General features: G+C 43.8%; 1 protein-coding gene across 7 annotated transcripts in view; it reads left to right on the top strand.

The window, feature by feature from the left end:
* Positions 1–15,502, top strand: part of LOC129829672 (histone-lysine N-methyltransferase 2D-like) — a 51,290-nt gene extending 35,788 nt beyond the window's left edge. For 5 of the 7 annotated variants that reach the window (XM_055891525.1, XM_055891526.1, XM_055891523.1 and 2 more), the window contains exons 39-49: positions 310–482; positions 689–813; positions 1,074–1,206; positions 1,510–1,646; positions 5,688–7,134; positions 7,353–7,489; positions 7,744–7,874; positions 9,817–10,123; positions 12,047–12,120; positions 12,195–12,303; positions 12,534–15,502. In XM_055891525.1, the coding sequence (XP_055747500.1) occupies positions 310–482; positions 689–813; positions 1,074–1,206; positions 1,510–1,646; positions 5,688–7,134; positions 7,353–7,489; positions 7,744–7,874; positions 9,817–10,123; positions 12,047–12,120; positions 12,195–12,303; positions 12,534–12,626 (2,866 nt within the window). In that variant the 3' untranslated portion in view covers positions 12,627–15,502. The remainder of the gene's footprint in view (positions 1–309; positions 483–688; positions 814–1,073; positions 1,207–1,509; positions 1,647–5,687; positions 7,135–7,352; positions 7,490–7,743; positions 7,875–9,816; positions 10,124–12,046; positions 12,121–12,194; positions 12,304–12,533) is intronic. The other 2 variants (XM_055891528.1, XM_055891524.1) reach the window with 1 other exon arrangement.
* Positions 15,503–16,050: the final 548 nt, after the last annotated feature.

Genomic DNA, 16,050 nt, shown 5'->3' with positions numbered 1-16,050 from the left:
GAAAATACATTTGAGAAAAATAACTTTTTAAATAGCCTAAGCCAATGGGATGACATGCTTTTATTGGGGTCACATTGCTGTTACTGTTTTAAACTTTTCCTCAATATTTTGAGGACGACCATCCTCCTCTACTTCTCTGCCATGTATATTACCTCCCATTATATTACCCAGTGTGGCCTTCAGACTGACCAACTGTATTTTACAGGATGGAGAGCATCAATTTTGCTCTCAATACTAAAGAAGTACTCTAATAATAATGAGTAGTTATTTAGTATGAGGTTAATCTCAGACATGACCTGCATCTTTCAGGATGGAAAGTGACGAGGACAGCGACCCAGATAGTATCGTCCCAGCGTCCTCTCCTGAGTGTGACTTAGGTGACGAGGCGCTACGCTTCCCTCGCTTCCGAGAACCCAAAGAGGAGGAGACGGAGAGAACCATCTCCCCTACCATACCACTCATCCCCCGCACTGCCATCCCTGGTAGGACCACTATACAGGCATAAAAATATACTTGTTGAAAATGCACTTATTGTAAGTGGTTCTTGAGCATCTAAGAGCATTGCTCAATAACTAAAATACTTTAAAATGTACATAAAAAACTAATATTTGGACTATCACTTCTGAAATAACTTATGAATTCCCTCTGTCTTGCCAGTCTACGTCACCATTTTTCTGTCCTTGTCCAGTGTTTCCAGAGAACAAGCTGTTTGAAGCAGCTGATGGCAAGGCGGTGTCTACAACCAACCCCTGGGACAAAGCCAAGAGCAACGAGGTTGCTGTGACCTTATCACTGTCCTCCGCTGCAGCCAAGGTACCGAGCTAACCCCCTTCCATCCTTACACCCCTTTCCCACCAACTCTCATTTTCACTTCAACCCCTCTCCTATCTAGACTGGTCCCAGATCAGTTTGTGCTGTCTTACCAACTCCTATGGTAATTGTTGCGTCATGTTGGGCAATATGACACAAACCGATGTGGGACCAGGCTATCTCCTGTCTGAACTGAACCATGAACTGTGTCTTATTGAAGACAACCACGATATTGATTGATTGGTTGACATATATTTCTCTAGAATCTGAACCATGTGATGGTGGTGGTGGCTCAGCTGCTGCACATACGGATGCCTGGTTCCTATGAGGTAGCTTTCTCTCCCAGCCCAGGCAGGGCAGGAGCCTCAGGACCAGGGAAAGAACCCGTACAACCAGGTACTGGACCTCCAGCTGACTTGTATTATATTTATCTTCACACTTAGAAAGTCCCAAATAGAATGTAGATACAATGTTGTTACCTACTAAATACTGATCTAACCAGAAACCTAAGGTTTAGCGAGGAGGATAAGCTGATCCTAGATCTGTGCCTGAGTTTTTAAAGTTTCTCCAGGTTGAATTTACTCCGTCTTACTTTTGAGAACAGGGTTAGCTAGATAAATGTATTGCAGAAACAGAACCTAAAATTGTCATACATTTATTGATAAAACCAATCATGGTAACAGTGAAGTCTCCCCTCAGGTGCCCTGTGTGTGAAGACTGGTGGTATAGAAGGTAGTTCACCCAGCCAGAATGCAGAGTGGCTGAGACAGTTTGATATTTCTCTGCCAGGCTGCACTCTGAAGAAACAGGTGGACATCCTCTCACTCATCAAACAGGTACGTCCCACTGCATTCTATTTATTTCAGGAATGTGATATTTCCTGATTTATTCAGAAAGGCCTACTTTTTTTATATTTATTCTCCATTATAAGAGAATCAATCAATCAATCACATGTATTTATAAAGCTATACAGTGTTATACAGAAACCCAGCCTAAAACCCCAAACAGCAAGCAATGTAGATGTAGAAGAGCGGTGGCTAGGGAAAACTCCCTAGAAAGGCAGGAACCTAGGAAGAAACCTAGAGAGGAACCAGGCTCTGAGGAGTGGCCAGTCCTCTTCTGGCTGTGCTGGGTGGAGATAACAGAACATGGCCAAGATGTTCAAATGTTCATAGATGACCAGCAGGGTCAAATAATAATTATCACAGTGGTTGTAGAGGGGGCAACAGGTCAGCACCTCAGGAGTTAAATGTCAGTTGGTTTTTCATAGCCGAGTATTCAGAGTTCGAGACAGCAGGTGCGGTAGAGAGATTAGAAAACAGTTGGCCTGGGACAGGTAGCACATCCGGTGAATAGGTCAGGGTTCTATAGCCGCAGGCAGAACAGTTGAAACTGGAGCAGCAGCACGACCAGACGGACTGGGGACAGCAAGGAGTCATCAGACCAGGTAGTCCTGAGGCATGGTCCTAGGGCTCAGGTCCTCCGGGAGGAGAGGGAGAGAGAGAATTAGAGGGAGCATACTTAAATTCACACAGGACACCAGATAAGATAGGATAATTACATCAGATATAACAGACTGACCCTTGCCCCCTGACACATGAACTATTGCAGCATAAATACTGGAGGCTGAGACAGGAGGGGTCGGGAGACACTGTGGCCCCATCTGATATCCCCGGACAGGGCCAACCAGGCAGGATATAACCGCACCCACTTTACCAAAGCACAGCCCCCTCACCACTAAAGGGATATCAACAGACCACCAACCTACTACACTGAGACAAGGTTGAGTAAAGCCCACGAAGATCACCAACGCACGAGCCCAAGGGGGCTCCAACCCGGACAGGAAGATCACGTCAGTGACACACCCCTCCTAGGGACGGCATGGAAGAGCACTAGTAAGCCAGTGACTCAGCCCTCGTAATAGAGTCAGTTTAAATTGTCCGAGTTTAAAAGTAAAACTTTTACCGCCATCCACTTCCTTATGTCTAGGAAACACAGACTTCCACGGAAGGCAATTTTGGGGCTTCACTGAGTTTCATCAAAATGTACAGCTGTGTATCGTCCACATAGCAGTGAAAGTTAACATTATGTTTCTGAATGACATCACCAAGAGGTAAAATATATAGTGAAAACAATAGTGGTCCTAAAACGGAACCTTGAGGAACACCGACATTTACAATTGATTTGTCAGAGGACATACCATCCAGAGAGACGAACTGATATCTTTCCCGACTGATCAGATCTAAACCAGGCAAGAACTTGTCCGTGTATACCAATTAGGGTTTCCAATCTCTCCAAAAGATTGTGGTGATTGATGGTGTCAAAAACAGCTCTAAGGTCTAGGTGCACGAGGACAGATGCAGAGCCTTGGTCTGACGCCATTAAAAGGTAATTTACCACCTTCACGAATGCAGTCTCAGTGCTATGATGGAGTCTAAAACCAGACTGTTGAAGCGTTTCTTATACATATCTTCAGGAAGGCAGTGAGTTACTGCGCAACAGCTTTTTCAAAAATGTTTGAGAGGAATGGGAGATATGATATAGGCCGATTTTAGTGTTTTTACATTTTCTGGGTCAAGGTTTGGCTTTTTCAAGAGAAATGTATTATTGCCTCTTTTAGTGAGTTTGGTACACATCTGGTGGATTGGGAGCCGTTTGCTATGTTCAACGTAGGAGGGCCAAGCACAGGAAGCAGCTCTTTCAGTAGTTTATTTGGAATTGGGTCCAGTATGCAACTTCAAGATTTAGAGGCCATGACTATTTTCATGAATGTGTCAAGAGATATAGAATTAAAAAACGTGTCTCCATTGATTCTAGGTCCTGGCAGTGTTGTGCAGACTCAGGACAACTTAGTCTGCAGACCTATCCCTACGCTAACATCCTTATCCTGATCACATCCCTGTACAGTCTCCCTATGATATAACCTGTATATTTATGATGTAGCTATATTTAAACAACAAGGCCAGAGGGGGTGTGGTATATGGCCAATATACCACGGCTAAGGGCTGGCCTTATTGCTATTATAAACTGGTTACCAACATAATTAGAACAGTAAAAATGTGTTGTCATACCTGTGGTATATGGTCTGATATACCACTGCTGTCAGCCAATCAGCATTCAGGGCTTGAACCACCCAGTTTATAATTATCATTATTTTAGCTCAAGTTTTTAATAGTATGCTCATATAAATCTGTGCTTGTCTATACTTAACATTCAAAAAATGACCCTTAATCCCTTATTATGTCAAATCCTTTGAGCATCTGGAAATAGCTATATACAGTGCCTTGCAAAAGTATTCACCACCTTTGGTGGTTTTTCCTATTTTGTTGCATTACAACCTGTAATTTTAAAGGGATTTTTATTTGGATTTCATGTGATGGACATACACAAATAGTCCAAATTGGTGAAGTGAAATTAAAAAAATTACTTAATAAGATCTGGTGCAACCAGTTACCTTCAGAAGTCACATAATTAGTTAGATTACACACAGGTGGACTTCATTTAAGTGTCATATGATCTCAGTGTATATATACACCTGTTCTGAAAGGCCCCAGAGTCTGCAACACCACCAAGCAAGCGGCACCATGAAGACCAAGTAGCTCTCCAAACAGGTCAGGAACAAAGTTGTGGAGAAGTACAGATCAGGGTTTGGTTATAAAAAAATATCAGAAACTGAACATCCCACAGACCACCGTTAAATCCATTATTTAAAACATGGAAAGAATATGGCACCACAACAAACCTGCCAAGAGAGGGCCGCCCACCAAAACTCACGGACCAGGCAAGGAGGGCATTAATCAGAGAGGCAACAAAGAGACCAAAGATAACCCTGAAGGAGCTGCAAAGCTCCACAGCAGAGATTGGAGTATCTGTCCATAGGACCACTTTAAGCCGTACACTCCACAGAGCTGGGCTTTACGGAAGAGTGGCCAGAAAAAAGCCATTGTTAAAGAAAAAATAGGCAAACACGTTTGGTGTTGGACAAAAGGCATGTGGGAGGCTCCCCAAACATATGGAAGAAGGTACTCTGGTCAGATGAGACTAAAATTGAGCTTTTTGGCCATCAAGGAAAATGCTATGTCTGGCTCAAACCCAACACCTCATCACCCCGAGAACACCATCCCCACAGTGAAGCAACCTGTTGGCAGCATCATGCTCTGGGGATGTTTTTCATCGGCAGGGACTGGGAAACTGGTCAGAATTGAAGGAATGATTGATGGTGCTAAATACAGGGAAGTTCTTGAGGGAAACCTGTTTCAGTCTTCCAGAGATTTGAGACTGGGACGGCGGTTCACCTTCTAGCAGGACAATGACCCTAAGCATACTGGTAAAGCAACACTCGAGTGGTTTAAGGGGAAACATTTCAATTTCTTGGAATGGCCTGGTCAACGCCCAGACCTCAATCCAATTGAGAATCTGTGCTATGACTTAAATATTGCTGTACACCAGCGGAACCCATCCAACTTGAAGGAGCTGGAGAAGTTTTGCCTTGAGGAATGGGCAAAAATCGCAGTGGAAAGATGTGCCAAGCTTATAGAGAGAGACATACTCCAAGAGACTTGCAGCTGTAATTGCTGCAAAAGGTGGCTCTACAAAGTATTGACTTTGGGAGGGTGAATAGCTATGTACTCTCAAGTTTTCATTTTTTTTGTCTTTTTTGTTTTCACAATAAAAAAAATATTTTGCCTTCAAAGTGGTAGGCATGTTGTGTAAATCAAATGATACAAAATCCACGTTGTAAGGCAACAAAATAGGAAAAAAGCCACTGGAAATCCAATCAATTACTATTAGTCAGGTTAGCTGGAGACCTTTGCACATGGCTTTCTTTTTGTCAGTGACCTGGAGATGATCCCTAAACACTTTCATTTCTCTCTCAGGAGTTGCCGGAGCAGGAGGACAAACCGGTTCAGCACTGTTATACAACTAACGTGTCTGACCTGGATGTACGCCACCTTCCCGTCATCCCTGTTGAAGACTCTCCGCCCTCCTCTCCTTCTCCTCCACCTCCTGCCCCTGCTCTTACTAGTGAGCCTGAGACTGAGCCTCCAACCCAGCCAGCTTCCCCCTCCACCACCCAGCCAGCCTCCCCCTCCACCACCCAGCCAGCCTCCCCCTCCACCACCCAGCCAGCTTATCCCTCTCAGTCAGCATCTCCCGCTCAAGCTCCCTCCAGCCATGCTCAGACCACCATTCAGGTCAAAACAGAGCCTGCCACCACCACCATTCAGGTCAAAACAGAGCCTTCCACCACCACTGTTCAGATCAAAATGGAGCCTGATGCTGAGGCCATCCTTCCTCCTCCTGATGCTAGTGCTGAGGCAGACTATGATGCCAAGCCTGCTGACCAGCCAGCCCCCCAGCCCCAGGACATCCCCACCTCCCCAACCCCTAGCCTGGAGGTGATCTCCCCCAAGGTCAAACACCGCAGCAGGCCCCTCTCTCCCGACCCTGAGGAGATGGTGGTCCGGCCCAAGGTGAAAAAGTGGAAGGGCCTCCGCTGGAAGCGTCTCCAGATCGTCATCACCATCCGTAAAGGAGGCTCCAAGAAGGAGAGCAGCCGCGGGGTCTCAGAGCTCATGGAGCGTCTCCGCATCACCCTGAGGCCTGACAAGCTGCCTCGGGACAAACGCAAGTGCTGCTTCTGCCACGAGGAGGGCGATGGCGCCACGGACGGCCCCGCCAGGCTCCTCAACATCGATGTGGACCTGTGGGTTCATCTCAACTGCGCCCTGTGGAGCACGGAGGTGTACGAGACGCAGGGAGGCGCGCTGATGAACGTAGAAATGGCGTTGAGGCGCGGTCTCCGCACCCGCTGTGCCTGCTGCCAGAAGACGGGCGCCACCAACAGCTGCAACCGCCTGCGCTGCCCCAACGTCTACCACTTCACCTGCGGCATCCGGGCCCGTTGCATGTTCTTCAGGGACAAGACCATGCTGTGCACCCAACACAAACTGAAAGGACCCAGCGAGGAGGAGCTGACGGGTTTTGCCGTGTTCCGCCGGGTCTACATCGAGAGAGACGAGGTCAAGCAGATCGCCAGTATCTTACAACGCGGCGACCGCATCCACCTGTTCCGCGTTGGGGGCCTCATCTTCCACGCCGTAGGTCAGCTGCTGCCATCTCAGATGCAAGCCTTCCACTCCCCGACCGCCATCTTCCCTGTGGGCTTTGAGGCTACCAGGATCTACTGGAGCACGCGGGTGCCTAACCGCCGGTGTCGGTATCGTTGTCGTATCAGCGAGACGGAGGGAAGGCCGCTGTTCGAGGTACGGGTGCTGGAGCATGGACAGGAGGACCTGCACTACCGCGACACCAGCCCAGAAGGTACATTCTCAAAGTCTGTCCCCACACCCTGCTCTGGCTGCCCCTCTGTGTTGAAATGTGTAGTCACAGAACTGACAACAGTTCATGTTAATATGTCTAAATAACCGTTAATTCAGAATTGAATTGCAATCCCAGACATTTCTGTAATTTAAATGGAATTGACTCCATCTCTGCTATTTACTAATCTGGTCTGTATCCATGTCCTGTGTTCCCTCTAGGTATCTGGGACAGAGTGGTTCAGTCTGTAGCTAAGCTGAGAGAAGAGTCTGCCATGCTGAAACTGTTTACTGATCACGTGAAGGCAGAGGAGATGTACGGCCTCACTGTCCACGCCGTGCTGCGCATCACTGAGTCGGTAAGAAGTCCTTTGGGAAAGCAGCATCGGCATCGCCGTTTTGTTTTCCCCCTCTGCTCTCATTTGTTTCCATAATATCAATGTTTGTGTCTCCAATGTCACCCTATTAAGCCATACAGTGCCCTACTTTGAGTCCTTTCGACCAGAGTCACCATGACTCTGGTTAACTGTAGAGGAAATAAGGTTTCATTTGAGAGATAGACAATGTTATTTCATTGTTAACTTCACTAACATCCTGTGTGTTACATTATCAGTTGCCTGGAGTAGAGAACTGCCAGAACTATGTGTTCCGTTATGGTCGCCACCCTCTGATGGAGCTGCCCCTCATGATCAACCCCACTGGCTGCGCCCGCTCCGAACCCAAGATCCTCACACACTGCAAGAGGTAAGAATGCAGTATAGTCCTCCACAGATACTTTTATTGTACTTTAGAGAGAAACTGCATGTATGATCAAGATCCTCTTGCACTGCAAGAGATAAGACTGCAATATAGTATTCCAAATAGATCTATAGTAATAGTTTTATTATCAACTGGGTCGCCCTGAATGCTGATTGGCCGAAAGCCGTGGTATATCAGACCTTATACCGCGGGTAGGACAAAACATGTATTTTTACTGTTCTAATTACAGTGCATTCAGCAAGTATTTAGACCTCTTCCCCTTTCCCCCATTTTGTTACGCTACAGCCTTATTCTAAAATGGATCAAAAATTATCATCAGTTCACACACAATACCCCATAATGACAAAGCGAAATGTTTTTTTTGCAAATTTATTAAAAATAAGGGTACCTTATTTACATAAGTATTCAGACCCTTTGCTATGAGACTCGAAATTGAGCTCAGGTGCATCCTGTTTCCATTGATCATCCTTGATGTTTCTATTGCTTGACTGGAGTCTACCTGTGGTAAATTCAATTGATTGGACATGATTTGGAAAGGAACACACCTGTCTATATAAGGTCCCACAGTTGACAGTGCATGTCAGAGCAAAAACCAAGCCATGACGTTGAAGGAATTGTCTTTAGCGCTCTGAGACAGGATTGTGTCAAGGAAAAGATCTGGGGAAGGGTACCAAAACATTTCTGCAGTATTGAAGGTCCCCAAGAATACAGTGGGCTCCATTATTCTTAAATGGAAGACGTTTGGAACCACATAGACCCTTCCTAGATCAGGTAGGTGACCAAAACCCCGATGGTCACTCTGACAGAGCTCCTCTGTGGAGCAATCAATCAGGCCTTTATGGTAGAGTGGCCAGACGGAAGCCACTACTCAGTAAAAGACACATGACAGCCCGCTTGGAGTTTGACAAAAGGCACCTAAAGGACTCTCAGACCATGAGAAACAAAATTCTTTGGTCTGATGAAACCAAGATTGAACTCTTGGCTTGAATGCCAAGTGTCACGTCTGGAGGAAACCTGGCACCATCCCTATGGTGAAGCGTGGTGGCAGCATCATGCTGTGGGGATGTTTTTCAGCGGCAGGGACTGGGAGACTAGTCAGGATCGAGGGAAAGATGAATGCAAAGTACAGAGAGATCGTTGAAAAAAACCTGCTCCAGAGCGCTCAGGACTGGGGTGTCCTGTCCAACAGGACAATGACCCTAAGCACACAGCTAAGACAACGCAGGAGTGGCTCCGGGACAAGTCTCAATGTCCTTGAGTGGCCCAGCCAGAGCCTGGACTTGAACCCAATCGAACATCTCTGGAGAGACCTGAAAATAGCTGTGCAGCAACGCTCCCCATCCAACCTGACAGAGCTTGAGAGGATCTGCAGAGAAGAATGGGAGAACCTCCCCAAATACAAATGTGCCAAGCTTGTAGTGTCATACCCAAGAAGACTCCAGGCTGTAATCACTGCCAAAGGTGATTCAACAAAGTACTGAGTAAATGGTCTGAATACTTATGTGATATGTCAGTTTTTCATCTGTAATACATTTGGAAAAATTCCTAAAAAACAGTTTTTGCTTTGTCATTTTGGGGTATTGTGTTTTAGATTGACGAGAGGAGATGCATGTTAATCCATTTTAGAATGAGCCTGTAACGTAACAAAATGTGGAAAAAGTTAAAGGGTCTGAATACTTTCTGAATGCACTGTACGTTGGTAACCAGTTTATAATAGCAATAAGGCACCTTGGGGGTTTGTGGTATATACCCCGCGTTGTGTCGTGCCTAAGAACAGCCCTTAGCCGTGGTATATTGGCCATATACCACACCCCCTCATAATGTGTTTCATCAAATGTTGTCATACTGAGCAGTGAAACTAGTAGTAAACTAACAAGTCTAAACTGAATGATTGACATGATGACTGTGCAGACTGACTCTGATCTAGTTCTGTGTCTCTCTCTCTTAGGCCTCACACCCTGAACAGTACGTCCATGTCCAAGGCCTACCAGAGCACCTTCACTGGCGAGATCAACACCCCCTACAGCAAGCAGTTTGTCCACTCCAAGTCCTCCCAGTACCGGCGTCTGAAGACAGAGTGGAAGAACAATGTCTATCTGGCCCGGTCCCAAATCCAGGGCCTGGGGCTGTACGCTGCCAAGGACCTGGACAAACACACCATGGTCATCGAGTATATAGGAACCATCATCCGCAACGAGGTGGCCAACCGCCGCGAGAAGATCTATGAGGAACAGGTGGGTGGCTCTTGAATAGTAGTCTAGGTAGTTGACTAGTAGAAGTCTAGGTAGTTGACTAGTAGTAGTCTAGGTAGTTGACTAGTAGTAGTCTAGGTAGGTGACTAGTAGTAGTCTAGGTAGGTGACTAGTAGTAGTCTAGGTAGTTGACTAGTAGCAGTCTAGGTAGTTGACTAGTAGCAGTCTAGGTAGTTGACTAGTAGTAGAAGTCTAGGTGGTAGTTGACTAGTAGTAGAAGTCTAGGTGGTAGTTGACTAGTAGTAGAAGTCTGGGGGTAGTTGACTAGTAGTAGAAGTCTGGGGGTAGTTGACTAGTAGTAGAAGTCTAGGTGGTAGTTGACTAGTAGTAGAAGTCTAGGGGGTAGTTGACTAGTAGTAGAAGTCTGGGGGTAGTTGACTAGTAGTAGAAGTCTAGGTGGTAGTTGACTAGTAGTAGAAGTCTAGGTGGTAGTTGACTAGTAGTAGAAGTCTAGGTGGTAGTTGACTAGTAGTAGAAGTCTAGGTGGTAGTTGACTAGTAGTAGAAGTCTAGGTGGTAGTTGACTAGTAGTAGAAGTCTAGGTGGTAGTTGACTAGTAGTAGAAGTCTAGGTGGTAGTTGACTAGTAGTAGAAGTCTAGGTGGTAGTTGACTAGTAGTAGAAGTCTAGGGGGTAGTTGACTAGTAGTAGAAGTCTAGGGGGTAGTTGACTAGTAGTAGAAGTCTAGGGGGTAGTTGACTAGTAGTAGAAGTCTGGGGGTAGTTGACTAGTAGTAGAAGTCTAGGGGGTAGTTGACTAGTAGTAGAAGTCTAGGGGGTAGTTGACTAGTAGTAGAAGTCTAGGGGGTAGTTGACTAGTAGTAGAAGTCTAGGGGGTAGTTGACTAGTAGTAGAAGTCTAGGGGGTAGTTGACTAGTAGTAGAAGTCTAGGGGGTAGTTGACTAGTAGTAGAAGTCTAGGGGGTAGTTGACTAGTAGTAGAAGTCTAGGGGGTAGTTGACTAGTAGTAGAAGTCTAGGGGGTAGTTGACTAGTAGTAGAAGTCTAGGGGGTAGTTGACTAGTAGTAGAAGTCTAGGGGGTAGTTGACTAGTAGTAGAAGTCTAGGGGGTAGTTGACTAGTAGTAGAAGTCTAGGGGGTAGTTGACTAGTAGTAGAAGTCTAGGGGGTAGTTGACTAGTAGTAGAAGTCTAGGGGGTAGTTGACTAGTAGTAGAAGTCTAGGGGGTAGTTGACTAGTAGTAGAAGTCTAGGGGGTAGTTGACTAGTAGTAGAAGTCTAGGGGGTAGTTGACTAGTAGTAGAAGTCTAGGGGGTAGTTGACTAGTAGTAGAAGTCTAGGGGGTAGTTGACTAGTAGTAGAAGTCTAGGGGGTAGTTGACTAGTAGTAGAAGTCTAGGGGGTAGTTGACTAGTAGTAGAAGTCTAGGGGGTAGTTGACTAGTAGTAGAAGTCTAGGGGGTAGTTGACTAGTAGTAGAAGTCTAGGGGGTAGTTGACTAGTAGTAGAAGTCTAGGGGGTAGTTGACTAGTAGTAGAAGTCTAGGGGGTAGTTGACTAGTAGTAGAAGTCTAGGGGGTAGTTGACTAGTAGTAGAAGTCTAGGGGGTAGTTGACTAGTAGTAGAAGTCTAGGGGGTAGTTGACTAGTAGTAGAAGTCTAGGGGGTAGTTGACTAGTAGTAGAAGTCTAGGGGGTAGTTGACTAGTAGTAGAAGTCTGGGTGGTAGTTGACTAGTAGTAGAAGTCTGGGTAGTAGTCGACTAGTAGTAGCAGACAATAGTCTTTGTTTTCTTAGTATATTTGGATCCCTGTTAGCTGTGATCAATTGTTTATTGATTTTACACACAAACGTAATAAGAGGGTGAAAAGACAAAGGTTGTAATATTTTTGTCCATAAGGTATCAGTGGATCGGAAACGTTTATATGACCTCTCTTCCTGCTTCTTTTCTTCTAGAACCGTGGGATCTACATGTTCCGCACCAACAACGAGCATGTGATCGATGCCACTCTGACCGGTGGCCCTGCTCGGTAAGTGTTGGGTCTATTTTCTCTTTCATATGATGCTTGTTTGTCCCTGTCTCACTCTCTGTTTTCCTCTTCAGCTATGTCAACCACTCCTGTGCGCCCAACTGTGTTGCCGAGGTGGTGACGTTTGACAAAGAGGACAAGATCATCATCATCTCCAGTCGCAGGATTCCCAAGGGAGAAGAGGTGAGACACAGAGCCCTGGGCACTATCTGCATGTCCATTTATAGTTTTTGTACCACTGTGTACATAATATACAGTTTCCTTTACTGATTTAAAGTCGTTTAAATCTTAACTGGCTCTTTAGGGGGTCTTGATTGTGTTACTGTAAAGCATGTTTGGACAACTAAACCAGGTTTTATGAATACATGTTACAGCAGAGTGTTGTCATTGACCTTCTCTGTTTCTTCTCTTAGCTGACGTACGACTATCAGTTTGACTTTGAGGACGATCAGCACAAGATCCCTTGCCACTGCGGAGCCTGGAATTGCCGAAAGTGGATGAACTAAACTAACTGGGAGAAATGGAGAGGAAAAAAATATGGATGGAATGAGAGAGTTCCTCCTTTCTCCCGGGTGCCAGAACACTACTGCGCCAAAGCCTTTAGAATATTACTACTACTACTATTACCCAGTTCATAAGCTGTTCGTAAGCTGCTCATAAGCTGTCGAACGAGGAGGGAAACTGACCTCCAAAACAATAAAATACTCAGACGTTTGCATTCACACCTGTAGCCAAAGGTTTGAAGAGCATTATGGATATAAAAGCAAACAAACCACCTCTATTGACATCCAACCGAATGATGGAACAGTCTTTTTGTGGATGAACTGTGTCCTCTGCCAAAAGCAACTCTTTCCTCTACCTACTGCTCCCCCTTCAGTAACTATGGATGGAATACAATCCTCTCCACATCTACCAAATGTTCAGATTCTATGTGATATCAATACTCTTAGGGCAGACCTTACCTTGAGCTTTGAAGAAAGAAGACATTTTAAGTACTAAGAAATAACTAATGCATTTTGTTTTTAAAGGCAGACCTATCCTCCTTCTGCACACCCCCCTTCCTACCCCCAAGGAAAATACAAGTTCCCATCGTCATTGGTGAAGATTGACTTCCCAACGTGGATATTATTGGCTAGCTAGACAATCCTGAAGACAGTGCCTCTGAGTAGAGAAGAACTATGTATCGTTGAGAGGCAGAAGAGAAAGATGTCAGATACTATAAAAGTTGACCTGTGGCTCCAGAGGCACCAGACAGAAAGACAGGTGTTTTATTATTGTTCTGACTGACTAAAGGAGTTTAAAGGTGGGTTAGTTGGACCCTCAGTCTACCTCATTAATCTAGTGGGAAGTGACTGCTTACTTTGTATAAATACTGTTAACTGCTACTTGTGGAGGGGGGAGAGAATGTTGTTTTCATTAGGCTAATAGTATATAGCCTTCTCGGACAAGCAGGGAAACTTTAACTAACAGCAGGTTTGTTCTCTGTTCTATGCTGATGATCATTTTACAATAATGAGCCAACAATCCTATTATTAATTAATGATGTATACAGACAGAAGGAATTATATGATCGTTTATTGGTTAAGCCATCGCATTAATATCAATCACAAGCTTAACAGGTGTCTTTAAATGACTCCTGATAATATGTATCGACTTTTATTGTTTTTCCATTCTCTGCGTGTGGGAATTGACACAATAACAGTCACCCATGTGTTGCTGAGGACTGAGAGGGAGCGATATGTGTGAATGATTGTTGCTTACACAGCTTCAGTATGTAAAGTGAAGCAGGATCACACCGCTAATTGAACAAGTCTTTGGCAAGACGATCAAGTCCAACTAATGAGTGAAGGAAATGTAATGTACACTTGCTGCTTAATGCCTTTAAGTCACACATTAAGCAGAAAGCTTGCTGGTAATGATGCAAGACTACTATCCCATTTGTTTTTCACCTTTTAGTCCTTCAAATCCCATCTGCATTTTGATCTTTTCTTTTCTCGAATGACATCAATCATGAATCTAGCCTCTTCCTCTCTTTATCATGTAGTGGACTGTTGTAAACTTTACTGTAGTGGGTCTTTCTCTGCCTGGCCCTGCCTGTCTAACCACACCACAGCTAGGTGTATTTATAAAGGTCCCTGTATTGTGGTTTTCTAGTGGTAGTACGGTGTTCTATACTGGAGGCTTGAAGAAATGGCAGGGGAAGACTTGTTTAAAAAAAAAAAGGGCATTTTTCTTTTTTTATGAAAGTAAATAAATCTTTAAAGAAAGTGTGTGGGGGTTCTGAAGTCTCCATGACGACGTCTCCCTTCTACTTGTACTCCTCTACCTTGACCTCACGTAAGAAAAATGCAAAAGTGTACAAACTGTATATTATATACTATAGGGGGCAACAAACTATCAACCCCTTTTTAATCAATAAAAATCTAAAATTGTAGAGAAATAAAGTTGATTTAAAAAATCTACCACTGGATATCATTTTATGAGAGATTAAGCTGTGTGTATATATATATAAATAGCGAACTATGTAATATCTATGTATATGAACCAGTGTTTTTGCATTTACCTGTTTTTCTATTAGCGTTTTTTGCTATAAGATGTCAGTTTCTTAAAATAGGTATGTGGACACGGCTGGTCTTCTCCAATGACTTGGACGAGAAGCCACGGGGTCGAGAAAGTTGATCCATTATGGAAAGTTGTTATTACATGAGAAATCACTTCCTGTGTTAAAGGAGTACAACGGTGCATTTAGTTTTTATTTATGCTACTGCTTGTCGTTTTACCAAAACCTATCTATACCTTGGTCATCATTGGATTTAAAATTAAATGGAAAATCTTCCTTGACAGATATTAGTTATTAAATATGATTGGTGTTTTATTTTTATCTTCCCTATAGAAGTGAATGTGTTTGTATATCTTGTGAAAACTGCTACTCGGCCTGTATGTCATGACTAAATATTCAAAGTGAACCCCGTACTTCCGTACCTGAGAATGAATTGCACTCTCAATAGTAAATTAATGGAGTAATTCTCTAAAAGTTGTATGAGGCAGTGATTGCTATTTTTTTCTTGGTATGTTTATATTTCAAGGAAAGACCATGAGACATTTTGCCACTCACTGGATTTCAGCCTAAATAATTTCTTGAATATCTTATGATTTAAATAAAGATTGCAAAAAAATGTTTTTTACCTAACCTTTTTAAAAATGTTTGTTACAGCAGCGCTTTTAGGGAATATTAACAAAAGAAGTTTGTGGCATGTGAAAGTTTATGACAACTTTTTTTTTGACGACGGCAGAGGTTGCATCTCTTTCAATACAGATTTCCCCATTTCTTTCTCTGCTTTTTTTTTCTTGTAAAGGAAAATAAAATGCATTTGAAATATAATCTTGGATCTTAGCATTTGTTTTATAAAAAATATAACTTAGATTTAGCCTACTTTAACTTCAGAACCAATTTTAAGTGACATTGACTCAAATTAAAACGATCACCTACAAACTATTCTGGAAAAGATTGGTTTAACATGGTTTTTGAAATATTGAAGGTGTATACAGTATGAACAGGATGTTTGATAAAACTAATTCCCATGACAGACCAAAATATGGACAGGAATATGATATTAGGTTCTATTGACAACCATTTGTTCCTCAAAGCTCATGAAATACCAGGATTGACCCCAAAGTACTTAAATCAGTGGTATAATCCTTTCCAATATTATAGTACCAGCAGCATACATTTATTGGTATACACACCCTATATCAAAATGAAAAACAAATAGAATGCATCTTTACCTCTGAAAAGATGGAGGTCCCAATGTTAAGACAGCATGCAGAACAAGGGAAAGGGGGATACCTAGTCAGTTCAACTGAAATGTGTCTACCACATTTAACCCAACCCCACTGAATCAGAGGTGGCGGGGTCTGCCATAATTGACA

This window comes from Salvelinus fontinalis, chromosome 31 (genome assembly GCF_029448725.1).
Source record: "Salvelinus fontinalis isolate EN_2023a chromosome 31, ASM2944872v1, whole genome shotgun sequence".
In the NCBI taxonomy this organism is placed as follows: Eukaryota; Metazoa; Chordata; class Actinopteri; order Salmoniformes; family Salmonidae; genus Salvelinus; species Salvelinus fontinalis.
The sequence above is the reverse complement of the archived record's forward strand: the minus strand, read 5'-3'. Positions and strand labels throughout refer to the sequence as shown.